Raw genomic sequence first — 25,938 nt, 5'->3', positions numbered from 1 at the left:
TTGGGCTGCTGGAGCTGTGGGGGAGGCCGTAACACAGGAAAGAGATGTCCAGAAGGTCCATGGTTTCAGCACGTTGGCTGGTGACGTCCTCACTGCTCAGCTGCCTTGCGCTGCCGGCACCCCCCCTGCAGAGGGGGTTGGGTCTGTCCCTGAACGGGTGAGTCGTGTCTCCCTCAGTGCCGCATGGCGTGACCGGCTCCTCATCTGTACTCGTGCTCTGCTCAGTGACACCTTCCAAGTGCATGACGTAGGGGTAAGGAGAGTGATCTAGGCTGGCCGAAGGTGAGGAGCTCACCTGGGCAGAGGGAGAAGCAGCACCGAGGGGAACAGATAGCCCACCACCTTCCTCGCTGGGGCTGGCCACAGTGAAGGGGGTCTGCTTGTGTACCGTCTGCTCCGGCAACAAGGGATTCACCTGCGCCAGGGCTCCGAGACAGGTCGGTGCCTCCTCTGAGCACAACGAAGGGTTCAAGTTTTCATCTAAAGACGGGACAGCCGCAACCAGCCAGCCCTGCTCACAGCTTGTGTCCGGGAGCTCTGCAGGCCTGACCGCGGGAGTGTATTCGATGATATCGATTCTCTTTGGGAGGAGGGAGGGCAGGGACAGCTCCTCTGTCCCACCAAATGAGACCACTGTCTTGTGCTCTTGGGCCGCTCCCTCCCGCCCCGGGCTGGGCTCTGCAGGCCGATCTGCCCCGGGAGGCAGCAGCAGCTCCTCAGCGCCTGCACCCTGCACTGTGTCACCCTCCGGAGCCAGCTCCAGGGATGGCTCCTCACCCTTCCCCCGCGGCAGGAGCTCGGCAGCAGGGGAGTCATTCCTGGAGTTCTTGCGGGTCGGTAAGACACAGACCGGGGATGTGTGCTGGTGCTCCTGCTCCTGTCTCAAGCGCTCCTCAAACTCCAGGGTGGCTCGTCTGACGGAGCCAGGGCACCACTTGGGCTCAGGGTTGATGGAGCCTTGAGGCTCTTGCTGCTCCCCGCCAGAGCTGCTTTCCTCCGGGTCTGATTTTCCAGAAGACTGCTGCAGGGAGGGGGCAGCTTCTTGCTCAGCTTGCGGAGGGTCCTTCTCCTTTTCCTGATGCCCAGCACAGGCCCCCTTGCTCTGTTCAAGCCTTTCTGATGCCCAAATCGCCTCCACTGGCAGGTCGTGCACCGTGTTCCTCTTTGGTGTCTGGGTGAGGTTGGCTGCACCCTCTTTCTGTGGGGCAGGTCCTGCTCCCTGGTTGATTGACTCGATCTCTGTGATAATTTCCTTCACAGAAATCGCATTTTCCGAGTGGGATCTCGTGAGATGGCCTGTGCTAGGCAGCTCGGGGACCTCCTGCAACACAGAAACAGGAGAATTATGATGCGGATCAGCCGTGCTGACACAGAACAAACAGCAGGAGCTTGAGGGAAAGGGGGGGCATGTCCCCAGAGGAACAAAAAGCGCATGTGCCGGTGTGGGGGATAGATTACAAGTACCGTGATCACTAATGTAGAAGCGTTATTGTTTCTGGGACTGTATTAAACACACTCCAGGCTGGATTTTCACCCAGACCGAGGTTTAAGAACTTTTACTGCATTGCTATGAACTCTGAGGGAAATCTAGCTTATTTTTTTAAAAATAAACCCCCCCTAATGCTGCTAGCAGTGCAGTTCTAAACTGGAAATGTGAAGATTCTGCTCACATATGGGAGTGAACAGAAGTGGAGCACAAAGAGTGACCGAGAGCTGAAGCGCTCTGGTTTCCCCGAGGAACATGGCCAGAGTGGCTCCTCCATCCGCAGATGCTCTTCCTGCCAAATCCCTGGATGGAGCGTTGGCCGATGGTACGTGGAAGAGCCTCACACGGAGATGGCAAAGGGTCAAGCAATGCAGTAAGAGCAATTTCAGGAAGAGAGGCTCCCAGAAAATGATGGCCCTGCCATCATCAATCCCCGCGAGAGTCCTGGAGGGTGGAAAGCAATTGTAAGAGAAAGGAACCTCGGTTCAGGGGTCACTTGACAAAAGTCAAGAACATCTCTCTCCCCAGGAGGGAAGTGAGCCATGACGTGCCCCATCCCAGCACCCCAGGCCTGGCCAGGCTCTTTCTCTTCCCCCAGCAGAGGCAGCTCTACATCTGCCTTGAGGTACCACCCCAAAGCTGGTGCTTCCCAGCCAGGGAAAGGCGCCAGTTTTGTCCCATTCTCTGGTGGATTTCTCAGGTCGGATAACTATCGGCGCGGGTTTGGGATGCTGCCTGGCCTCGGCTGCATCAGGGGGTCAAGTCCCACCTATCTGCTCTCCCGATGCAAAACTCAAAAATAAGTTTCTCGTGAGAACGGCACAGCAGGTCAGGTCTAGGTCGACTCGGCCAGTGCCCTGCCACTGCCAGCAAACAGATGTTTAAGGAAAAGTGCAGAAAAGGGAAAGTATCTGAAAGCGAAGAAGAGGGGAAGAATCTAGCAATCCCTCCCCAAACGGCTACGCTGTTCAGCGACAGCCAGGACTAGAAAATCCCCCGTCCACAGCAACCTCACAGGAAGAAACCACCGGCAGATAGGTTCGAGCAGCAGTTCCTAAAACACCGAGCAAGTTATTTTAACCTTTTGCTGCTCTTCATCTGTGGAAGAGTCATCCGAGGCCTGAGGAGAGTTTCCAGAGCTGTTCCTTCGAGCATCTGCACCACCATCCGCAGCAGGCAGCACTTCCAGCACAGGCACCCTGGCGACCCCATTCCTTCCAGTCCCTTGCTCCTCCGTCCTGGAGTGGGAGCAGGTGCGCGACCGGCTCTCCTGGGAAAGCTCCACGAATTTCTCCAAAGCGCTGAAGAAGTCAATCCTGTCCGTACTGAGGTCTGTCCCTTCGGGCTGGGGATTCTGTTGGAGACTCAGGGAATTTTGGTTTGGGGATTGGGGAAAGTCTTTTAAGCATGAAGTGAATTCTTCCATGGGAACCAAGTGCACATTCACATCAGGCTTAAGGGCATCTTTTTCTAGATCGTCCACTGTCAGTTCAGGAAACTCCGTCATTTCCAAGGGGTGCTGGAGTTGCATTAAGGCCTTGGAAGCACGGCAGTTATCAGGGGGGACAGGGTCGACACAACATCGTGCCGTGCAGCCATTGAGGTTGTTCAGGTTCAGCTTGTCCTCCATCTGCTCAGTGTGGAGGTCTCGACATGTAAGCTCTAGGTGAATCCTCTCCTTCACACACATCTCCTCGATCATGTTTGTGTCCTCTGGGAGCTGCTGCTCCCTGTCTACATCAGCTGAGTAGACGGGAGACATCGGCTGCTGGTTGTCATTGGTCTTTGCCTCTGAGATCCGGTCGGCTGAGGTGGTGATTTCCTTTTTGTTCAGCTCCAGCCCAGACTTGCAGATGGGCTCGTGGTGGTCCGAGAGGTCACTGTCTGAGTGTGAGCGCCACAATTTATTATGCCGCTGTTTGCTGTGGGGAAGAGGAGCAAAGGACAGCACTGAGCAGTGTTTTTACACGCCAGAGCCAGACCCACCTTGTTTCACGAGGATGTAACCTACATGAAAAACTGCCAAATACTTGAGTCACTGACCACAACCGAGGCTTCAGCTGAACAGTTCAGGGCCAAACCTACTGCTAGAGAAGTTGATCCAACAAGCGGCCACTTTCCAGCAGCTAAACCCCAGGGCACCATCTTGCTCCACAAGCAGGTACTCCCCAGCAGTGATTTTATCTGCCTGCTCATCTAACACAATGTTTAACTGACTACAGAGTTTGGTCCCTTCTCTGGCAGCAAGCACTCCTCTGCTTGCTAGCAGCGAGCAATGACCAGAGAGCAGGATCCTTGTCCTGGGCGTGAGTGCATGGTGGACACTGAATCAAGCCCAGTTTCCCTTGTGGCTCCTTCTCTGAACAGCTGCAGCGATCAGTAACTGGGCTTTGGTAACCAAGGGGGAGGGTGGGGTGAGTGGGTGTGCACAAAACACAGAAGACATCCTCAACAGTCAACACGCAGCCCAAAACACCACCTGCCTTTCACAGGAAGGAAGCTCAAGAGTTCTCCAGGCCTTGGAAAGCCCCTTTAGGAAGGTCTGAGCAGTCACACGGCCAAGGAACTGCCAGCAGCATTGCACCACCTTCTTTATCTCCACCTGCCAGAAAGCCCAACCCGTGCCCCCGGGCTTACAGAGAGCAAAGGAGGCGACTCCTGGCAGGGGAACCACCCCAGCTAGTCGTGTCTGCAGGGCTCTGCCAGGGACCACGGCCACAGAGAGCTGTGCTTCCACCGTGTGCCCCTAGGAGGAGAGCAGATACCACAGAAAGGTCTTTGGATCTGCAGGGAACCTTGCAAAACCTCTCCAGTCCCTTGCTAGTGCGCGCAGGCGCTCCCAGACACAGCCGTGAGCTGCAGTAAGTTAATTAACAGAGGGGATTGAACTAATTACAATGTACCAGTTCGGCTCTGGGTGCCCAACAGCAAAGGAAAATAATCCAGCACAGATTTAACTTTCCAACCCTGTAATCAGCTACAACCTTCACGTGTGACACAGGGCAGGATCGGGTCCTTCCAGGGGAGAGGAGGGTCAAGACTAGAGGCCAAAGGGCATCAGTCTGAGGGGCACGTGCTCTGCCCCAGTGGGTTCCGGAGCAAAGTTTGACTCTGGCAGCAGAACCAGGCTTGTCTGCGAGGCCGGTTGTGCTGAGGCTCTGCACAGGATGCCAACCATCCCCCACATCCCTGCGGACGTCACCTGGGGAGCAGCTGTTGGTGTTTTCTGAGGGCACTTCCCATCCCGATGCGTCGGTGCTCAAACCCAGCACTCTGCCGCACATCGGAATTTGAAAGGCAAAGTTACCCTCACGCATGAACGAAACCAAGTGCCAAGCACAGCCCTGAGGATCAAAGGAGCAGCCAAAGCTGCGGGGAGAGGTACGTTGTGTTAACTGTTAATCTCAGCCTTCCTCCAGGCTTACCACCTGCAAGAGGTGCTAAAAGCAGGGCCAGAGCACAGGAGCCCACATCCCATCCTAGAGCCCACAGCCACCTCTTGACCTTTCTGGGCAGCATTCCCGGTGCCAGGGAGACCAGCCCATGGCAGCCCGGGCGATCGGTGTGCCAGGCATGGCACGAGGTCTGGGGCAGCACCAGGGCTTGTGCCCACACCAGCCTGAGCCCCCCACACCTCCCACCACTCCGCAGCCAGCTCTCCAGGCGCCGGTACCAAACTACCGCTTTGATTCACAAGTTGCACAGGGGATGCCAAACCCTGTTTTCCTGTAACTTACTCCTAACTAATAAAAGAACCAGGGCTGTCTCAGCCTGTCTGTGTCTATCACCAGAGGAAGGGGACAAGTCAGCTAACCCCAGGAAGTATGACAGCCACAAAGAGCAAAACACGCTTGTTGTTGTGACTGAGAGCAGGCAGGGGGTTTTCATTTTACAGTGGGAAACACAGCCCAGTTGCTATAAGCCCAGCACAAAACCGTAACTAGATAGTGCGAGCACATGGCTGCCCTCACATACCTTCCCTCTGAAATCGGAGCAGTCACATGAGCGTGAATCTGTCGGGTTTTTGTTTTTGTTTTTTTTACCTGTCCTGGAATACCGCAGCAATAAACAAGGCAGCCAGAGGCCAGAGGGCAAAGCTAAATCACAGAGAAGAGAGAGGAAATAAAGCAGTTTGGAGCTGAGAAGGGAACCACATAAAACGGGACCATTTCTGCAGCACAGAGAGGCCATTCCTTGCTTCAGTGGAGCTCCATTTACTGCAGCTTTTTAGTCCCCCACACAGAGATGCAATGCTCTGCTCTTGCATTTTTTAAAGCCTCACAAGTAATCCTGTTCGTGCCAGTGTATGGGGACCTGCAGAGTAGGTCAGGAGCAGTGGTGTGCTTAAGTGGGAGGGGAGCCACGCACCATGGAAATGATGGCAGTGAGACAGATTCACCTCCTGAAAAATAAATTGCCGGAAGACAGGAGATAAAAAAGAAAACCTTAACCAAAACGTTTGTCCATGGCAGCTTTGCAGATGTGCCAGCAGCTACCAGACTGCCAGACCACCTAAACCAGCTGCAGGGCTGAAGATGTGACACACCAGCTGCTGCCAGCCCAGGGCTCCTCACATGTGTTCCCCCATCTGCTGGAAAAGGATGTTGGTGTGTTTTTCACATCTGAAAAGCTGCTTTTCCTCTATCCAGCCTACCTCAGCGAGATCTAATCTCCCAGTCTGCTCAGCGCTACGCAGCACACCAGAGTTAGGCACTGACCTTTATTAGCTGGTGCCAGCGGCACGTTTGGTGTCACAAGGCACCAAAGGCAGGTGTGGTGCCTGTCTCAAAGAGTTTCAGTCCAGAAGAGCACAATTTCTTAAAATATCTATTCCACTGTGATCTATCCTGAGAGTCGATACTACCCAAGTGCTTTTTCAGAGAGAAAGCGAGTCATCAAGGCAGGCAGCACTTGGGGAGCAGGGGGAGAGGAAGGCAGGCACAGGAAGAGGTGAGGACAAATGTCAGGAGCCCTCAGGTTGCTGATCTGTGCAGAGAGGGGAAGAGGAAGCACAGCTCAGTGACAGCAGGAGCTTACGCCAGGGGTTTGGTGTAAAAGTTGGGAATGCAGACCTGGCCTGACTGCTGGGAGCAGGTGGAGGAGCAAAGGAGGAACGGTACGTCATTAGCACAGAAAAAGGGAAGAGAGGTCTTTGCAAGTGAATAGGACAGACCCAAAGGGACAAAACCAAGCAGAGGACAGAGGAGAGAAGGGTGCCCTAAAGAGCGCAACAAGTGCCTGAGCTGCTGTGCAGAACAGCATAAGGCAGGCACCTTCCAGCAGCGCCAAGCAGCAATGAAATCACTACTTGGGCCAAAATACGCAAGAGCCGCCTCCTGGGGCGGGAGCCTCAGCTTGGGCAACTCTGCTTGCTTCAGACCTGCTCCTCGGCAAAGCACAGCCAGATCCCAAACAAAATACCGCAATCTGTCAAAACACGGAGCATCGCTACCTCCTTGCAGCCGACCACGTGAAGATGTTGCTTAACGCGGCTCACAAGTGGGTTTCTCAGAAACGTGCAATGTTTCTGTCATTTTGCTCATCAGGGATAGGCTCGGGATTACAACACCCTTGCCCATACCCAGACCCAGCTCCAGACCAGCCTCAGGACTCCACGCAGGAATAAACACCGCTGTTGCAATGCAAAGAACATCCTGTCCCCTCCCCTAACACCAACACTTACCTAAGGGATCTAAATAAAACCAGACCAGCTGCTGAGGAGGGGCATGTTCAAGAGGGAACGGTTAGGCTGATACGGAGACAAAGCGAGTTCCCTGCCAAAGGATGTTACAGGCAACAGGGACATCGTTTATCTCTGCTGGAGTCCGCACACCTCTGAATGCTGCATTCGGAAGACACTTCACAGGATGCTACTCTCCAAAAAGCAGCCATCCTAGAAGCTAAACAGCCTCCTAAAAGCTCTTTATTACGCCCATTTTCCCAGGCTCAGCTGAGAATCCACAACAATAGATCGCTGCCTTTCCCAAGACAGTTGTGAGCCTGCATCATGCACCGATGGAAGCTCTAATTAAACTACTGCAGTGCGTTATGCCTTTCCGTGGGTAATCGGGGTCATTTTGCCACTCACCTGGCCAGCAGGATCCCTTGGTATTCCTCCAGCTGCCGCATAAAGCTGGGGTTGGGCTTGGTGACAGTGCGTCGCTCCTTCACGTAGTCGTAGGCCCTGTCCAGGTTCCAGCCGTACTCCTTCATGGCATAGGCGATCACCGTGGACGCCGAGCGGCTCACTCCCATCTTGCAGTGCACCAGGCACTTCGAACCGTTTTTCCTGAAGTGGGAGAAAGACAAAAGAGGGTCATTCCGTAGAAAACACAGCCTCTGAGAAGCTTAAGAAAACAGCAACTCCTTTACCACAGTGTTATCAAACACGTTTCCAACACGGTGGCCACAGCTGAAGTCTGGGACATGATCTGATAATCCCATTTACAAACTGGAGCAATACACACAAAGGAAGCGAAGAACAAGTTCTTAAGACTCTTAACAGATTTTGTTACAACAGCTCTTCTGAAGCTTTTCCCACGAACCGCACAAACATCAGTCATTTGCGGATGGATGAAGACTGCTGAAGACCAACGCGGCACCTCGAACTCAGCTCGATGCCAGTGGGCCCGCCAGGGCTATGTTCCAAAGGAAAAGGACACCTCGCACTCAAACAAGAGGTCACAGCCCTGGAAGAACTTTTGGTGGCATGTTACTGGGTTTGGCAATGGGCTGAACAAGACCAACGCTGCTTTAGTCAGGTGTCAGGCACCCCATCCAGCTCCTACCCACTTCTCTCGAGACACTGGTAGGTGCAAAAGCCCCATGCACCAACCTGGCAGATTCTTCTTCGTACCACCTTTTCTTAAGACTGTCTACAGGTAGAAAGCTCAACCCCCCGCTCTGCTTCTAACAGCTCTTCACCTCGGTACCTGTCCAAAAGCAAATGAGTGGAAAATACAACCTCCCCACAGCTAGAGTCAGAGACCCCAAACAACAGCACAGAGCAACCAGATGGAAGATGCCCTGGTTTTAATTTGTTTTGTCTCACTGAAGGCAAAGCAAACTGCCTTTGAGGGCACCCTGCCTGGTGAGGCTGGGGCAGAGCCGGCGAGGGCAGCCAGCACTGCCCCAAGGAATCAGAAAACACATCTGCTGCGAAAGACGAGGAAGAAGGCTGCAGCCCTCCGCTGGGAGCTTCTCAGCTGGCACAGAGCAGGCTGAGAGAACCTGGGTTTGGCACCTTTAACGTTCTCCCTGAAGCGCGAGGTTCACTGGATTGCCAGCCCTGGGAGGCTCCCGCAGAAACACCCCGTCATGCGTTAACTCACATCACCTCAGACAGAGTTCCGATGCCCGGTCATTTAAATCCCAGCAGAAAATATTCTGGGCAGGAGAATACTACTGAGGATGCCAATAAGTTAAAATCAATACTTAAGGGAATACAATGATGTCCTTTAAAGAAACCATCTTAAATAAATTAAGTTTTGAACCATACTCAAACAAGTCAGCTTTTAAAGGCTATGAGAAATGGCAAGCACCAGCTCCAGTTAAGAGGTGACAGACTTCTACAATGGAAATAATGCTTTAAAGGCAACAAGCCAATCTGCTTTCTGAGCACTTTTCCCTTAAGCAGGCTGCTGAAATAGCTGGAGACAGCCTCTATGACTGGGATGCAGTTCTCTACAGTAAAAGGGCCCTACTTCCAGCATCTGCTGTCACGTCACTCACGGTAACTGGCAGCTCAGAGCCCTGCACGGGCATTCTCTCCTGTTCAAGGGAGGAGTTTGCTTTGGAGTGCTACACTGCAAGACGTCGCTTCCAGACTGCGGCCACCATCGTACAACCTCAGAGTGCAGGGAACAGCTTCTGTTTGCGTTTGGCTTCTAAGGTTTTGCTTCTGACTGTGGTTAAAGCCTGCTGAATTTATTAGTGCCCTGTCCTCCCCCCAGCCCCACTGCAGATTCACTGCAGGTCCGAAGCAGCGGGCAGACTGTAAGCTCTCTGGTACAGGAACGGTCTCCTCCACTGTCTGCCTGGGCTGCAGCTGGGCGACACCCCTCCCTGTCCTACCTGCTCTCTGTACGAGCACCCGCAGGAATAGAAAATTTGTGGAAGGCAACTCTTAACACTTAAACTACAAAGTGAAGATGCCTTGATCCTAGGTAGGCAAGGAGGAAAAGGAGTTAAAATCAGTAGGAAGATATAAAATGCTTCATATACATCTTCTAAATGTGTTTGTTCTGTCCTGAGAACACTTACTTTGCCTTGGAGATGAATTTGTAGGTGTCATTCCAATAAGCCAGAAGATCTGTTGCTTCTTCATCATACACCCGAATATTATGGTATTCGAAGAGCCCCGGGAAGAAGTTATCTATTTCTCTAGTCACATTCAAAATATACCGCACCCTGCATGGAAAGAGATGGCAGATAAAACTGCAGAGCGTGCAGAACACAGCGAGCTCACAGATCTCTCAGCTGCTGCACAACCGCCCCGCCTTGCTTTACAAGCGGCAAAACTCTGCGCATTTGAAATTGCAGACTTACACATCCCTCCTCGGAAACCAACTTAAAGCCAGGGAGCAGAGGCTAACGGGGACAAAAGGTCAGCTGCTGAGCAGTTTAGAGCCTGGCCTCCGATACAAGGGCTTCACCCATGCTGGAAACTCCCTGTACAGGATGTCAGGTTCCGCTGCTTGCCCATCATCTCTCCGGTCTAAGTGTCAGCAAAACCTGTGTCTCAGGAGCTGCTGCAAAGACTGTTCCATTAGTGTTTGGACACTTTCTCAAAGCCCCTCTGTGAAGATTTCCTCCTGCTGCATCAACACCACAGGAAGACTGAAGGGATAAGCTTGTGAGCAACAAATGCATCAAATAACTACAGGGAGATGTAACAGACAGCGAGCCACTGGGGAGGATTTATTTCTTATCCCGAAGTTTTCCGGAAAGGAAGATGCTAGAGAATGGTATTTCTGTACACTACAGCCAGTATTTTCAGCCCTGAGGGTTACTCGTAAGATGCTTATGAGCTGGGACGGCAGACAGAGCAGCAGCACCACAAGGCAGTGACATCCCTTCTCTGCAGCAGGTATGAGAGTACTGGCAGTCAAGTAGGACCTGTCTGACCCAAGGGAAGTACAGCAGACCCCACGCTCAGCCAGGCCGACTCTCCAAGGTACAGAACACTATGAATTCAATTCAGCAGAGTGATTAGTTTTTGCCACTGGATTGACACAAGGAAGTAAAATCTGTAAGTAATGATTTAACTGCAAAATTTTGGTGCTTAGATCTGCCTGTCGTGGAGAAAGGGCACCCTAAGATTAAGCCTGAAAGGTAGAAAGGGCAGGAGACAGAGGAATCTGTCAGTGCGAAGCCCAAGGGCGACACAACTTCCTACTGGGTCCCACTCAAAGCAGCAAATGCTCTTTCACATATTTTCCTTCCTGTTGCAGACCGGAGGTCCAGACTCCAAAGTGCTTCTGTAATCGGGAGGCCTCGGTCCAGAACAACGGGCTGGAGCAGCGGGCACAGAGCCAGCCCCGCAGCACCCAGTTCAGTAACGGGGGCTTTCTGCTGCTTAGAGCTATGAGTTTGCTAACTTCCCTTGTTCGCCAAGGGGCCGTCAGTCGAGGTCAGGAACAGGGCTGCTTTACTTTAGGGTGCCTGTCTGTGCGATGTAGAGTTTGGAGGAAGCAAGAGCTTGTTCAGATCTGCAAAGCATTTAGTAAGACACAGGTAACACAGCAGGCATGGAAGAGGTTGTTGCGCAGACAAGTGTTGAGGCCAGGCTCTCGTTTTTAAGCTGATGGCCTGAAGCTACTTACCCTCTGTTCTGCAAGTCTTCCAAATTGGAGGCGTTCCATTCTGAGCCCTGCAGCAGAAACATGCAAAGGGACACATCAGCCAGGAGGAAGGCATGGCCAGACAACCGATGGAGGGAGGGACTGGGACCGTCACCAGGGAAGAGGAAGGTTCTTGGATCTCTAGGGCTTCTATAGTGCCATTTATTTTCCATCAGTGGTACGTATCTGTGTAGATCTTGGCACTATGCATGTGTCTAAGTGTGTGTGTGTGTGTGTGTGTGTGTGTCTGTCTTTTGAGTGAAGGGTACACAAAAGAGTGGTAACAGGGCTGGTGTTCAGCACCTCATCCCACCCCATTAACCAGGTATGTTCTGAAGCAACAAGCAGCTCTGCAAAGCAGGAGCCCAGCACCATGTGCTGGCATTTCCTGCAGACCGCTGACAAATCAATCTCAGCAAAGACGAGACCACTCCACCCTGTCCCTGGAGGCTGCTGCCAGCTCTAACCACCAGAAGAGAGACTGCCTGCACTTAAAAACCATCCAGGTGCTCTTTATACATGAAACACCCATCTCACACATCAAAGCCAGCAGCACTGTGAGCTCGCTTGGGTCACACCTCTTCTCCCCACGTTCACAGCCCGTGGGAGCACAGAAATAAGCACAGCTAACCTGGCTGGCTAACCACGCTGCCTGCTTCCTGCTCAAACACGTAAATCCTGGCTGAGGACAAAACCACTCAGACCAAGGCTTCCTTCAAAAATCTCAGGCGTACAAGCTATCTGTTTCCCTGTCCTAAACCAGCTCCTAAGCAGGAAGATGGGTCAGATGAAGGACGAGCAAGAGGGACCCAGGCAGCACTACTGATGGCTGCTCCCACATCGTCCCAGGGCCAGGGGAGGCACGGCCTGGGCTAGCCAGCCCTTGGAGCATACCCACTGCCTGCCCACAACCCCCTGAGAGCGAGAGCCCCCCAGTCTCACAGAAGCATCAGCGTCCACCCAGATGATGGCTGGTGTTTGTCCCAGAGAGCGATGGGGGAGCCCCAAGAGCTCTGACGCAGAGGCACGTGCTGTGCGCCCATGGCAGCACTTGCAGGCAAGTCCTGAGCACTCACAGCCTGCGTCCAGCAGTACGGGCACAGGAGAGGGCTGCGTCACCACTCTGGTGGCTCCTGGGGACAAGCCTCTTGTCTTGTACCGACCTTTCAGGAATACATATACAAAATGCAGCTGGGTCTTCCCAGACTGAACTAGGAGAAATCATCATAGTGAGGACAACACCGAAGGGTTCAGCACAGACGGGACTCTGACTTTTGAGCAGAATAAAGGGGCAAGTGTTCCCTGTCCAGATGGCAGCCCAGATTTTAAGAGAATCCACTGCCTTTGGCCACAGATGGGATCAATCCCAGCAAAGTCCAGAGCTGCACAGGAGCTGAAGAAAGGCTATGGAAGCTGGTATTTTGATCCCTGCCATACTACCCTGGCCCCCGAGGTTTAGTTGTTGTCTCTTTCCCATCAAGGAGGAATAATTTAATTCAGGCCTGGGAAACAGCAGTTTCCATGGCATGGAGAACAATGCTGCCAGGCTGAAAGGCTTTTCTCCTGTCCTTTGATCCACAATCACCAACATCACCAGGTGTCTTATTTCCCACTTAGTCATTTTAGCACTCCCTACGTGTGATGCCAGAGGGTTCTTGCCTCCACCTGGAAGGAAACAGCTCCATGCCTTCCAGAGACCTCACCATGTGGCTTTGCCTTGCGGTACACGCACTCTGAATCGAGCTGGTGCCCAGCCCCAGCTCCTCACTGCAGAGGGCTGCTCTGCAAATACTTCTATTCCACGCATCAGCCGCAGCTCTTCTCCCGGCTGCTGCCCGCAAGCCTTGTTTTAAAGGTCTTGTTCCCATTAAACGCTCTCAGAGCCAAGACTCCAGGCCCTGCAGCTGACCAAACTGCCCGTATGGCTTTTGACTAGCACTGTCAGTCTGGAACAGGTCTCACCCTCTGGAAAACACAGTCTGCACACGCACAAAAATTCCATTACGTCACAGGTACTTTCAGTTGCCTGGCTCTACCCCACCACAATTTCTTGGGAGCACTCACATTAACATCCACCATCCCTTCCGAGCCACAGCACGACGCTTCAGGAGACTGGGAGAGGGCCTCTCCGTTTGGAAAGGCCAGCTCCTCCAAGAGGAATGGCTTTGTTTAAAGCTGAGCCAACCTCATAGGCTGAACAGCCCAAGCAAACCTGCGCCTGTTGCTTCAGGGCTGGGAAAGCCAGCGGAGCACTGACTCGCCAGGAAGGGCTGCAGCAGACAGGCCCCAGCAGCAACGAAAGGCAACAGAGCCAGCAAAGCATTAAAAGGCAAAATGTTCATGTCTCCTTAAGTGACTTCTCTCCAGGATTCTGTGTTAAGCAATTCTGTTCCTCCTGGGTCATACAATCTCTGAGCTTTCCATGTTACAAGTGTCACACAGCTCTGCCCAAGAGCTGCCCTCCCTCTTTGCTGTAGTTATGCTCTTCCAAACACATGTATACACCAAGAACTTGGCGTGTGGGTACCCTGAAAAGTAGTTAGAATTAAGAGCTAATCCCTTCCATCCTCTAGCGACAGGGTCCACAGCTTGGCTGGCGCAGCATGGCAAAGTTCAGCACAGCCAAGAAGCCAGGCTGCTCTGTTCAATAGCACTAGTGCGCTGCTTAGAGAACATGACCCCAGGATCAGCCAGTGCTTCCTCCAGAGATCCCTGAAGTACCTCCAGGGGCCCCTGTGACAACCAAGACATAGTGAGAAGTGTGAGGTGTGTTCACTCTCGAATTCTCCGCTAGACTTACCAAAAAGACATGGTCAAATATCTGCGTGGGGCTGTCCATCTGCCCAAGGATCACTATCATTTCATTGTCAATAAACTCTTTGAACTCCCGCAGGTTACACACCATCTGCATCTCCAGCTCGGTGCGTATCTGGGAGAGGAGGACATGAGGAAGCCACGTGAGGTTTGTGTTCTGGCTTTTCTTCACAGCACAAAGTACAGAGCTCTCTAGTTTGCACAAGAGTACTTCCAGTGCTGCTCCCTCACCACTCACCTCTTTTGATGTGATGTTCTCCAAATCCTTCTGCATCATTATTTCCCTTAACTTGGTTTTAATTAGTCGTTCCGTGCGTTCCCGTTCAGTTGGGCTATCAGAAGGAAGTAAGAGAGTCACTGGGAGGGGAAACAAACTGGACTCGCAGCACTTGTTAAACGGAGTCTCAGACACTCACACCACATCCCCCAAGCATGTCCTCAGCTGGAGGGAATTCAGGTGACTGTAAATCCCAGTTTAGATTCCCAGTTGTGTATGAAAGAGACCAAATGAATGCTCCTAATCCTTTGCAGTCATCCAGAGAACCTCTGGTATTTGGTAAAATTTAAATTGGGAAGGCTGCATTATGCTCTTTGGAGCAATGTCGAAGCCTCCCCCTACCTTTCTTGGAAAGGTAACAGCTCCAAAGCTCCTTACATGGAGAGCCGAGGGCAGCTAAGCCTCTGCATTCCTCCTGCCCCTGCTGCCAGGGGCCTTATCACCAGCTGCAAAAATAGCCTGGCTAACACCAGAGGAAGCTGCAACAGAGCAGCAGCAGAGCGCCGTCTCACCCACCACCTCTAGAAGGGACCCAGCAGGGACATCTCGCACCACCTTTCTCTGAAAGACTGCCAGGATGGTGACGGCACAGACACTTCTCTGCTTTACAAGTGTTCAACTGGTGGTTCACAAAAAAAACCTAGGAAAACTCCTGGTCCTTTTAACCTCACGTGTTATTTCAGGACTCAGGTAAGAGAATGCTGTCTAGGTGTCCCCAGGAAATCATCCGACTGCTGCCTCCGGGGAAAGGGCGGGTTACATAAAACTTACACTTGAAAAGCAACAAGAGAATATTCATCTGACAGCCTGCCAAAACTTTTCAGCCACCCTCCTCATACATTAAAAAACCATCAAGTGTGAAGATGTCTTCACAGCTGAACAACTGCTTAGTGTTATTATTCACTCACCGAGCTCCAACAACAGGAAATACCTAAGAGCATAAATCAAGCAACAGCACTGGTACACTGGGAAAGCAGTGGGGGCTAGTGAAGTCATTTCTTCTACTACACACTGGGCAACTAATCCCTCACACTTGGCATCACATCTGGGCACAGATGACTTTTGAGGTTGTATGGTATCAGTACCATCAGTAATTACCAATTACAGAGGTTGCAGAACTTGAACGTTGATACACCCAATACATTTTGCCTTTCCAAACTCCCTATCTACCTCAATCAACCATTGCTTCGGACAACGCAACACCAGACGTCCAAGCATTTAGCTAGCGATAGTTTAAGACCTATAACTGTCCTGTTCCACACTGGCAGAGCTCCTCAGAACAATGAAAAGCTGCATCACTCTGGCCCCACTCTCAGGTGTATCAGAGGATGCCTGTGAGGGTCCTTCTGAGCTCACAGTCTCAGAAGTCCATACATAAACACTTTGCTTTGCAGCAAAATGAACTGAGTAAGGAAAAAAAGACCACGTTACTCTAAACATGCTCAGACACGTGCCAGCGTGAGAGCAAAGTCCAGAGAAACCTGTTCCTTCCAGGAGACATCAGGACTGGAAAGCAGAGGACAAAACCAGCGAAGAGGAAGTCCTAGGTACTAGAGCACACCACGCCTCTCTCTCACTAGTAGCACAGGGTTACCTTGCAGACACAAAGATCTGCGAGTCTAAAGCCCAAGGTAAACAGTTAGACTGAAAACAGAGGCTGAAGGAGATGCAACAGAGCCCCAGGAGGGCTGAACTTCCAGCACTGGTGTTTACCTAACAAGGGGTCCACTTATCACCTGGAAAAGGAAACCTCTCCTCATTAATACCTAATTAAGAGTAATCTCTTGTGGAAACTGTCTCCTCCAGGACACAGTGTCATTTGCAGACACAGTGCCTGGCAGCCAAATGCTTTGGCTCAGCAGAGCCAGACCAACTTACACATCTGTGAAGAGGGCGGGCGAGTCGGGCCGGTGCGACTGGACATCTTGCATGGCATTCCACTCGTTGACTGATGACTGGTCGGAGTTGATATGGCTCTCATAGTAACTGACCCACGTGAGGAAGAGGCTCCCTGGGTAGTAATTGTTGCTCCGGGCCACCTCACAAGCCTTATGTAAACTCTGCAGAGCAGACCTAGAAAGGGAAAAATACTTGCAGAATTGTAATTTATTCCTCAGGCTGGTACTGAGCACAAAGCAGTGGCCAAATCCAGGATGCTGCTCACATCCCATCAGTCAGTACAAGCCCCAGCGCTAGATGCAACAGCCTGCGGCAGTGAGCGGGAGGCTGTCCTGCACGGGTGTGGATAACCACACGCTGCAAGAGCTTGTACATCTGAACTGAGGTGTGCCGCAACAAGCCTGGATAGCAGCGAAGGTGCCCACAGTTCAGAGAGCAGAGGCACATGTGTCTCTGGCTCCAAAACCTGCTCCAACTACCTGAGCCATAAATAAGATGTGCAGTTTGTGTCCAAGACAGGGTGCTCTGCCAGCTCCCATGGTGCCTTTGGCTCCCCCGCACGCAGGGCAGGGACACCCAGAGCTGCATGTCCAAGGGCACAGGCCTGGACTTTACTGAGGTGTTTAGGGTCTGCCCCCTTTCCTGCACTGGGGGTGTCAGAGTTTTCTTCAGCTGCTGCTGGGAAACAAATCCCCCCTCTCCTATCTTTAGGTTGTTTTGAACCTTTGACTTTGATCAGAAAGATTCAGGTCAAACTCACTGGGGTGATGCAGTAGCGTGACACCCTGGCAGGGGATGCACTTTGGCAACGCAAAGGAGCTTCAGCCAGAAATACTGCCATGGCCACTGCATTCTTACAGCAACAACCTCAGAAGGAATGAAAGATGCAGGCAGCTTCTCTTTCCTTTTCACTATCACAATGAGTGTGTCTCAGTGGAAACAGACTCCTAAAATATGCACAGTGTGTATATGACAGAAAAAAAATATTTCAAACATATGCTCAAAGCAATTCTGCTGTGGAGAGATTCAAAGCAGCAGCCGCCCTTTGCAAAGAAAATTACCCTCTGCCCCCAGCTGCGAGGGGTGCGGCTGCAGCAGTGTTATAAGCTCACTGCTGCAGACCAGCACTGGCGCGGGTGTTTTTCCTTTCCTTCCTCCCCTGTATGTGAAGGAGACTTCTGGCTGCTGGAGCAGGTCTCGAGATACCAGTAATGCAAAGCAGCACCTGCTTTTTAAAAGCTCGAGCAGCCAAAACACCTTGGAAAGAGGATCAGAGGGACAGGTTCCAGTCAGCACTTACCACATGGCCTGTACGGACACCGGCTTGAATATGTGCACCCTGTTATCTGTCGATACGCTGAACCCTCTGGGGAGAGGAAAAAGGGCACAGTAAAAACCTGTCCCAAAGGCAACTTCCAGTTCATAACTGATGGTCTGTAGCACGTTGGAGGAGCAAAGGAGCAGCCCTATGCACACACTGCGGAGTGCAGCTAGCGAGCAGACCAAAGCAGCATGCTAAAAGCTCTAAAAACAACTTCAAGCTGCTGCTCAGGAACAAAACTACGACGGTGGGACAGTGCTGGGCTGTGCCGTTTACCTTGGCAACACAAATTCAGTGCCACAGCTGGGAGCAACAGAGTCCAGCTAAAGAGATCCTGGGCAGCTACCAAGGAAAGAAAAGTCACTCCATGCAGGACATGGGACAGCCTTTGTAACCGGCACGATCTGGAGCCTGCAAGGCAGGTTCTACGTGGCAGAGAAACATCACTCTTACTTTATGTTCAGCCGAACGCTGCCTGCTGCAAGCGCGATGGAGGAACACCTAACAGGATCCTTTTAAGGAGCTTTCACTACACACCCACTCACCAGTAAAAGCTCCTTTACTCCAGCTTAAACACACACGAGCCACTGTCTCAGTGCATGTTTATTCACAGATAAGTTAATTATGGGTGTTCCCTGCCACCACTACTGTGATTTAGGGCCTTTGAGCCTACTAACCCGATACAGGTCAGCAGCAGGAGCTCTGCTGGACCTGTTAGGGCTCTGCATTCATTTGAACCTTCCCCGTGCTGTAAGCTCACAGTCAGAGACCTTCTGCCCTTGACCCAGAATGTAGGAAATACACTCACCCATCCCCGTCCAGGTGGATCAAGGTGTCACTCCACAGTGGCAGCACCAAGCCCATTGTACAAGTGCTACTGTAGTGAGAAAGAGAAGGTCAGCCCATCCACTACAGCTAACGCTTATTTCACAGCAACGGTTGCATATTTTTGCATTCATTAGGAAAAAAAAAAAAGAAAAATCCCACTGTTGCTTCAGGACCAAGCAGGGTCAGTGCGGGCCTACAGGAGCCTGGCAGACATCATTAACCAGATACAGCAGTTCTTTTTCAAGCAAGCTTAAAGGGTTAACACACATCCAGGAGACGAGCAAACAGGATTCAGAAGCTGCAACCTTTGTACAGCAGGTCCGGGGGCTCAGAGCCTTCAGTCAGCTCAAGGCCTTTTCAGATCAGTCCCTCTTAGGATTGAGTGGTTGGGTCCTAGCGCTGATTCTGCAGTTGACAGCTTGTCCCTCAGCCGCTGGGAAGTGGGACCGGTGCAGTGCAAGAGCAGGGTGACAGCAGCACGGTAGGTTAGCAATCGCAGCCTATCACCCCTTGGTGACTCCTGCCCCATCTTCGCCCTCCCGTGCCCCAAGGATGAGCACAACAGCCAGCCGAGACAGACGCCTCTTGGCAAAACCACTCCTCTCTCAGCTGCTCTGACCTCTTTGCCCTCAGAGCCACCTGCTTTGTCAGGCTGAGCAAAAAGCCAAGTCAAAAGCAGAAGTCAAAGCAATGGAATAAAGGCAGGAGTGGGGGAAGCCCAACACAACCTGCACCAGATGGTGAAGTGAAAGAGCTGAATTTCATCACGCTGTAAAACTGGTCCAGAACCAAAGCAGCATCGTGAAGAACAGGATTCAGTTGCCTGCTGCTCTTATGCTTTGCTGTGGCTACTCTCAAATTGCCACGAGCCCTGACACTCCCGTCAACTTCGGCAGCTCGTGGGAAAGGTGGAAGAAGGTGTGACTTGAGGCTTCGGAGGGCCAGCAGACACAAAGCCCTGTAACTGCACATGCCTTGGAGTGACGGGTGCCCAGCAAGGAGACGCTGCAGCACACAGCTATTTCTGTTGACAACACGAGATGAGCTCATGGAAAGATGTGATTTTAAAAGGCTTCCCAAGGTGGCCAGGGTATTTTTAGTGTTCAGCAAGCGCTTATCAGAGACCATAGCAACAAGTCCACATTGAGTTATAAATACCAAGTGGGCTAGAGGAGGGTGTATCAGAGTGACCATCCAGAACCTCAGTAACTCGAGCAGAAAGCTAAAACGGCCCTGCTATGTTATTAGAGACTGAATACCAGTGAGCTCTCTGCTATCAAAGGTGCTGTACTGGTATACCACAGCCAACAGCAGGCTCCACGCTCACACCGACCTGTGCAAGGACAAGCTACTTTTACGCTACCGCACGAGCATCTCTGAGCTGGGCACACACACACAGGAAGGGAGCCAGGGGCAGTGTCGGGCTGGTCCCCCTTTTTAGCAGGCATCACCTGAGCTCAGCATCCACAGCAAGCCCCTTGAAATGAAGCATGGTGGCTGTTGTGATCAGCAGGCTGTCTGGAAGACCATTTCTTAGCCACAGGGTTCAAGCAGGTTTTCTAGTGACCCTGCTAACTACCTGGAAGTAATTTCTTCCAGCTAGGGTGAAAAGCCAGACTCCTTCCTGTAGTGGTTGGGCTAGAAGTAAGAATGTGTATGAAATCTTCCAAAATTGTTCGAATACCCAGGTGATTCTTCCCCTGCACAGGCCAAGATTTACTCAAAGCTCTTTTAAAAGAAGTCACATGCCTCCATGCCCTCCCTGAAGTGCCCAGCGTCCCCTTCTAAACCTGAAGCTTCTGCCCATGAAAACGCTGAGGGGGCTGTCCACTGGCTTACAGACGCTCCCGCAGCAAAAAGCCACATTCTGCAGCCTTCGGAGAGGTCAGCAGCAACTTAAATCAGCCAAGCAAAGGCCACAAACCCTGATGACATTCTGATGTCTGGGGAGAGCACAGGGTGTGTATAACCTGCCATCAGCAACCCTGACGTTCCTGTCAGGCCCTCTGTGCCATGACCTTGGCACGGGGCTGTCTGACAGTGGCTTTCATATTAGCTGCTCTCCTGAACCCTGACGTCCACCTGCTCTCATTGCAGCTTCTTCTGTCCTCGCCTGCGAGCTGTCCCTGTCTCTGGCGTGCAGGGACCTCACCACCCATAGACACAGAAGGGCACTTAATATCCTTCCACAAGCCTGAGGCTGGGGGAGCAGAGCAAACGCTGACCCGTGCTGCTGCCTTCCCACTTGCCAAGAAATAAAAGGGGAGTTCTGGATCTCAAGAAGGAAGTTTGGCTGGACAACCTGAAGCCATCTATCCCTAGAAAGCACGGACTCCAGACAGCCGTTTCCATGCTTGACTTGACATGCGAGTAAACACAAGAACTCCCACCCACCCCAGACACTGTGAGTACCTGTCATTGGAAGAGAAATCCATTCCTAGGACAATGCTCTCTTCGGTGTCTTGTCTGCCGTTGGTGGACACTACCACCATGTATCTAGTGCGGTTCTGGTAGGTACTTTCCAGTCTTACAGCCTAAGGAAAGGGAAAGGAGAGATCAGCAGTGCAACCAGCAAAACACACGCTATTCCCTTGAGAAGCCCCCTCCCGTGCTGAGTGACAGGCGTGGAAGCAGTGATGCCCTTGGCACTAGCGTGGCTGGCCCATCCTGCTCGGGTGGGCACCCAGCCGAAGAGGGGCAAGCGGCTGCCTCACACAATGCTTTCCTCAAGAGCTGGCGTGTTCCTGTGCCTTCTGCACGCCTCGCTGCAGGCCTGCTCTGTCCCACCAAAGCCAGCGAGGCTGGCTGCCACAGTGCCCTGACTGGTCCCAGCCCAGGGAGCTCCATGGAGCGTTGCACGTTCAGCGAGACAGATGGGTGTTGGACGTGCTCTTCGCCTCTCAGAGGGATTTATCCAAAGAGCTGGAGCTTTCCTTTAGAACACTGTGTGCTATACCAGCTCCAGCGAGGCTCCTTCTGCCACCTTCCCAGGCAGCTGGACAGACAACTAGGGTCTACTCCATGGCAGCTTTCCTGCTGTTCTTTTGAATTCTTCTAGCAACTTCCAGGTGTGGTGCAGAAGCCACCTTACTGCCCCACACCTGGCAGGAAAAGGTTTCCTTACCACAACCACATGTCCCCCAGTGCCAGAAGAGAGATCTAGCAGGACTGGAGGATGCCTGAACATCACCTCAAACTCCCCTAAATTAAATACTACTGGCAGCATTCAGAAAGCAGCCGTGCAGGCAAGCTGTGATGTGAGGCCAGTGCTGAAGCTCCCGAAGGCTACATTGAAGTGTAAAGCTCCTCCAGAAGCCATGAGGAAGCGAGAACTGAATGGACTCCAGCAAGTCCTCTTACAGACAGACTGCTGGTTAGCAAGGAGCCCGGGGATGGGAGCCCAGCACTGCAAGTTTTGCCTGTAAACACCTGCAGCTGGCAGCCTTTACTTGGAACCCCTCGTGGAGCCTGTTCCAAGCCACGTGCAGTTAGTTCAGTCACAGGATCCCAACTAGAGAAACCGGGACATCTTAGAAAGGAAGGGTCTTAGTTACATACACTGAACCCTAACTTAGGATGGCCTAATCCAACCCCGAGATGCTGCCTGGCCTCAGAGTATACCATACCGTTAAACTGCTCCTTGAAGCTTGAGCAGGGCCCTCATCGGGGGCAAGGAGCCCTTGCCCTGGGCTGTGCAGGCAGCTGCCTGCTGCGCTGGGACCCAGTTGCCCGATTTCTTGAGACCCAAAGGCTGGAGCTCAAAGTGATGGTTGACATCCTTTGCAAACTGAACCTGAATTCCTCAAACACCAGCTGCCCTGCCAAGCCACTGCTTGTGCTGGTACTTCTTGGTAGCCCACAGGACTTCATGGCTCACAAAGTCCCATTTAAACAGTCATTTTATCCTTAAAAAACCAGCTCACAAAGTAATTATGCTGTGGAATCTCTCTGGACTTGAGGTCTGGTTTCTAACTTGGTCTTGAGGCACCTCCCAGCTTAGAGGAAGCCCCACTCTGATCTCCTCACACCTCACCTGTCCACTAGCCAGCAAGCCTTGGCCACAAGATGTGGCAGAGTCTACAACAAAGGCTAAAAGAGCGCTCGGCAGCTAAACCAGGGCTCGCTATTTAACCGGAGTGCTCTGTCGCAGGGGACTGTGCTGAGAGCGGCAGGGAAAGCTTCCCAGTGGCATTGCAGGGAGCAGCAGCTCTAGTGATGGGGACAGAATAGCAAGTGCAGGCAGGAGACTGTGTTGATTGCATCTTCTAGACTTGTCCAATGGGACTGAAGACCAGCAGAAACTACCCAAATGCTGATGCCAGCAGACAGACGTGCTCCGTTCAGCGAGAGACTGTGTCCCACCCCATCTCTTTAGAAGTCATGCTAAAACCAGCCTTATTTTCCTTCTTGCTCCTTGAGTCACTGGGATTCCTTTGGAAACATGGAGGCTCAAAGTGGTCAGTCCTTCAAGGTGTGAATTCTGCCAAAGACGGCTGTTTCTACAACTAACCGCTCATAGGAAAACAGAAAGGGTGCTCTTCAACCTAGAAGAGCAAGCAGTCACCAAGGTCCCGGTGGTTAAAGTCATTGTTTACATTAGGAAGCAACCCTCAAACAGAAATGGTAAACGGTAAAACAGTAGCAGGTGGACAACAGCTGCTCTGCGTCCCCGGCATCCACACACAAGTTCTGTTCTGCTTCTCTTGAGGACAGTCCAACACCAAGAGGATTAACATAACCCGAGTTACTGCGCTAAACTCCTTTGGCTAGCAGTAATGGCAAGTGTGGTCTTACTGCAAGAGCCTTTCAAACAGGGCCAGACAAACAGCAACGGAAGGTCCTTAAAATCGGAGGGGTGGGATCTCCAGAGGGACAACTAAGAGAAACGGGGCATGGCTTGCTGTGGTGCTTTAGATTGACTTACACCCTTACCACAGAGCAAAGAACCTTCACTGGAGCAGGTAACAGCTTTTGCTAAGTTTACTAGAATAATAAACCAGCAAACTTGGCACCCTAAACAGCCAACCGCAGAAGGTACTACTAGAGCTCCAACAAGCCCCTCAAATCACGAATTAGTCTCTAACCTTTTCATTAAGCTCTAGATCGTATGCTCACCCAGCAGCAGGAGCACACCAAGTGCTACATGAAGCTATTTGAAATCCCAGTCAATCTGGGGAGGATGGCTGAGCAATGAGATGCAAGGTTCTTTGTCAACAGCTCATGTCCATAGAGTGAGCTTTCTCCTCCATTCATGAAGGCTACTTACGGTCTGTTCACGATCAAGTCATCCCCTGTGTAGTCTTTTCAGGGCCAGCAACATTTTCCTTTGCTTTAGGCTCACCTGAACACAAGCCAATTCTAAATCTATATTCATGTTCATCAGAGGTGTGACGTGGTATTTCACCAGCCCTTACGAAGAGCCCTTTCCAGGAATTAACTCCATACCGGCTTTCATCCTTCTCGTGCTACATGACAGTAAGTGGTTCACACGAGAGCACATTTCTCACTGGGATACTTCACTTGAAGACAAAAACGTGCTCAGCTTTCTGAAGTTCTCTTTTATTACCGAACACATGTAGCTTAGAGTGGTGACTAGTTCACTTACAGGAACACGGTCCATCAGTTTGTAGTCTCAACTCACTTTCCTCCTTCCTACCTACTGGTACCACTGCTCTGCTCCTGCTCTCGTGGAAGGCTGAAACCCCCTGCCAATAGCTCCAACAGAAACAGAGTTGTTCCAGGCTTTAAGTGTAGGTTGACAGGACGACTTTCCTCTGCTGGCCTCTGAGCTGTGAAGTCTGCCCTCCGGATGACAGCAGCCAACACAGAAGAGAATGCATTTCTCTCAGCGCTGTTTATGTTTCAAATCACATTTGTATCTACTATTTTATGAGAGTCTATTGCAGCTCCGCGCACCCTTCGTTCGTCAAGAATCAATTAAATTCAAGTAGACTATCGAACTTAACCTCATGCAGGATTGCAGCATTCCAAATGCAGCTCTGAACAAAAGGGTTTATGTCTCAGCCCACAAAGTCCTTATTCAGCTGTTAAGGCTGATTTGTCCCAAATCACACAATGTAGCCAGTGATATTGCTGAACAATGACTTGTTCAATAGCTTCCAATGTTCTAACCCTGGCTCAGATTCTGAAAAGCCCAGAGAACCCCCATTTCCATCACTTTCACTGACATTTTAGTGACAGCAAGGTGTGCCCGACAAAGTTGAGGAGCAGGACCTTTAGTCTGCTTACAAAGATCGCTTACGGCAAATTATTTTCAGTGGTCACTTTGAACATTAAAGCATTCCATAGTAATCCTGGCTGTTTCCCAGCTATACTCAAACAATCAGTCCAGCTCCAGCACAGCTCAGAAGAATTCAGCAAACCAGAGGTGCCAGAATAACACTCCTGATGCTGGTAGTCCTACTTTGGGCATATGTTGCTAAGATGGACCAGAAAACACAGGAAAGAAACTTCAGGCTACTGAGGGATGAGAGGGGCAGACACCCTGCAGTCACGCCTGACCTTGTAGAGCACTTGGACACGTCCTAATCAAATTCCTCAACTCCTCCTCTTTGGCTTCTGGAGGTCTTATATCAATGTTATAAACAGCAACATCTGATTTTCATCACATCATGACAGGAGAACAACCCAGAAAAGCAGAAAGCAACAGTGCGTAGCTACCTGGGGGTCCCACGCACTGCTTCCCAACACGCCATGGCCTTTTGGGGGGCAACAACTTAGGAGAGCAGCGTAGGGAACACAACTGAACTGTGTGGAAGGGCAGGTGCTCTCAGGTCAAAGACACCTACTCTTGATTTAAACAGGATACCAGCTCACGTACCCAGCTCTCTGGCAACTGGCACAGCACTTCTTAAGAGGTAAAGCACCCAGTATTTGGTTCAGACAGAGACAGTCTTCTAGCCACACACACACACACAAAATCTGTTTCACTGAACCCAATATCCAGTCCTTTTGTAATTAGCTGCTTTTCTGCCTTTGTGGTTGCAAACAAGACTCCCCAAACCTGCTGGTGAAACCCCTCACACACCCACACACCCTCTGTTGCTTCCACAAGCTACCTGGGTGTGTTTGTCAAGTGGAACTTAACCTTTATATTCCTTAACAGCAGATAAGCAGAAAGCCAGCCTACCAGTCGGATGTTGTCTTCAGGGCGGAGCAGTATGAACATGGCCTGCAGGTGCTGCTGGAGATCTCCTGCGGGCAAGAGGGAAAGGTGAGTGCATAAAAATAGTTTTAAATCACATGCAAGTTCCTGGCTGCCCAGGCAGAACAAATGTCCACCAGGAAACCTGACACGTCACCATGTGCGTTGTCACTTCCACCCACTCCGAGATGACAAACCTCCATCTCGGTCAGCTGTCCTTTGCTCCATGTGCTCACCTGCTCCCGTCCGACCATGCTCTCTCCTGCTAACTCCTGTTACCTTTTCAAGGGAAAGCAGCAGCGGTTC

The 25,938-nt window shown here is 51.6% G+C and overlaps 1 protein-coding gene across 1 annotated transcript in view; it reads right to left on the bottom strand.

The window, feature by feature from the left end:
• Nucleotides 1-25,938, bottom strand: part of SSH2 (slingshot protein phosphatase 2) — a 38,511-nt gene that overhangs the window by 714 nt on the left and 11,859 nt on the right. Inside the window, exons 3-14 of the mRNA XM_010137705.1 lie at nucleotides 25,618-25,682; nucleotides 20,880-21,001; nucleotides 18,448-18,516; nucleotides 17,619-17,684; nucleotides 16,298-16,492; nucleotides 14,381-14,474; nucleotides 14,129-14,257; nucleotides 11,311-11,357; nucleotides 9,749-9,895; nucleotides 7,575-7,775; nucleotides 2,568-3,408; nucleotides 10-1,321 (exon numbers count right to left, since the gene is read on the bottom strand). Of these exons, the coding sequence (XP_010136007.1) occupies nucleotides 10-1,321; nucleotides 2,568-3,408; nucleotides 7,575-7,775; nucleotides 9,749-9,895; nucleotides 11,311-11,357; nucleotides 14,129-14,257; nucleotides 14,381-14,474; nucleotides 16,298-16,492; nucleotides 17,619-17,684; nucleotides 18,448-18,516; nucleotides 20,880-21,001; nucleotides 25,618-25,682 (3,288 nt within the window). The remainder of the gene's footprint in view (nucleotides 1-9; nucleotides 1,322-2,567; nucleotides 3,409-7,574; nucleotides 7,776-9,748; nucleotides 9,896-11,310; nucleotides 11,358-14,128; nucleotides 14,258-14,380; nucleotides 14,475-16,297; nucleotides 16,493-17,618; nucleotides 17,685-18,447; nucleotides 18,517-20,879; nucleotides 21,002-25,617; nucleotides 25,683-25,938) is intronic.

This window comes from Buceros rhinoceros, unplaced genomic scaffold (genome assembly GCF_000710305.1).
Source record: "Buceros rhinoceros silvestris isolate BGI_N320 unplaced genomic scaffold, ASM71030v1 scaffold22886, whole genome shotgun sequence".
Classification (NCBI taxonomy): domain Eukaryota; kingdom Metazoa; phylum Chordata; class Aves; order Bucerotiformes; family Bucerotidae; genus Buceros; species Buceros rhinoceros.
This window is presented reverse-complemented; position numbering and strand designations above follow the sequence as displayed.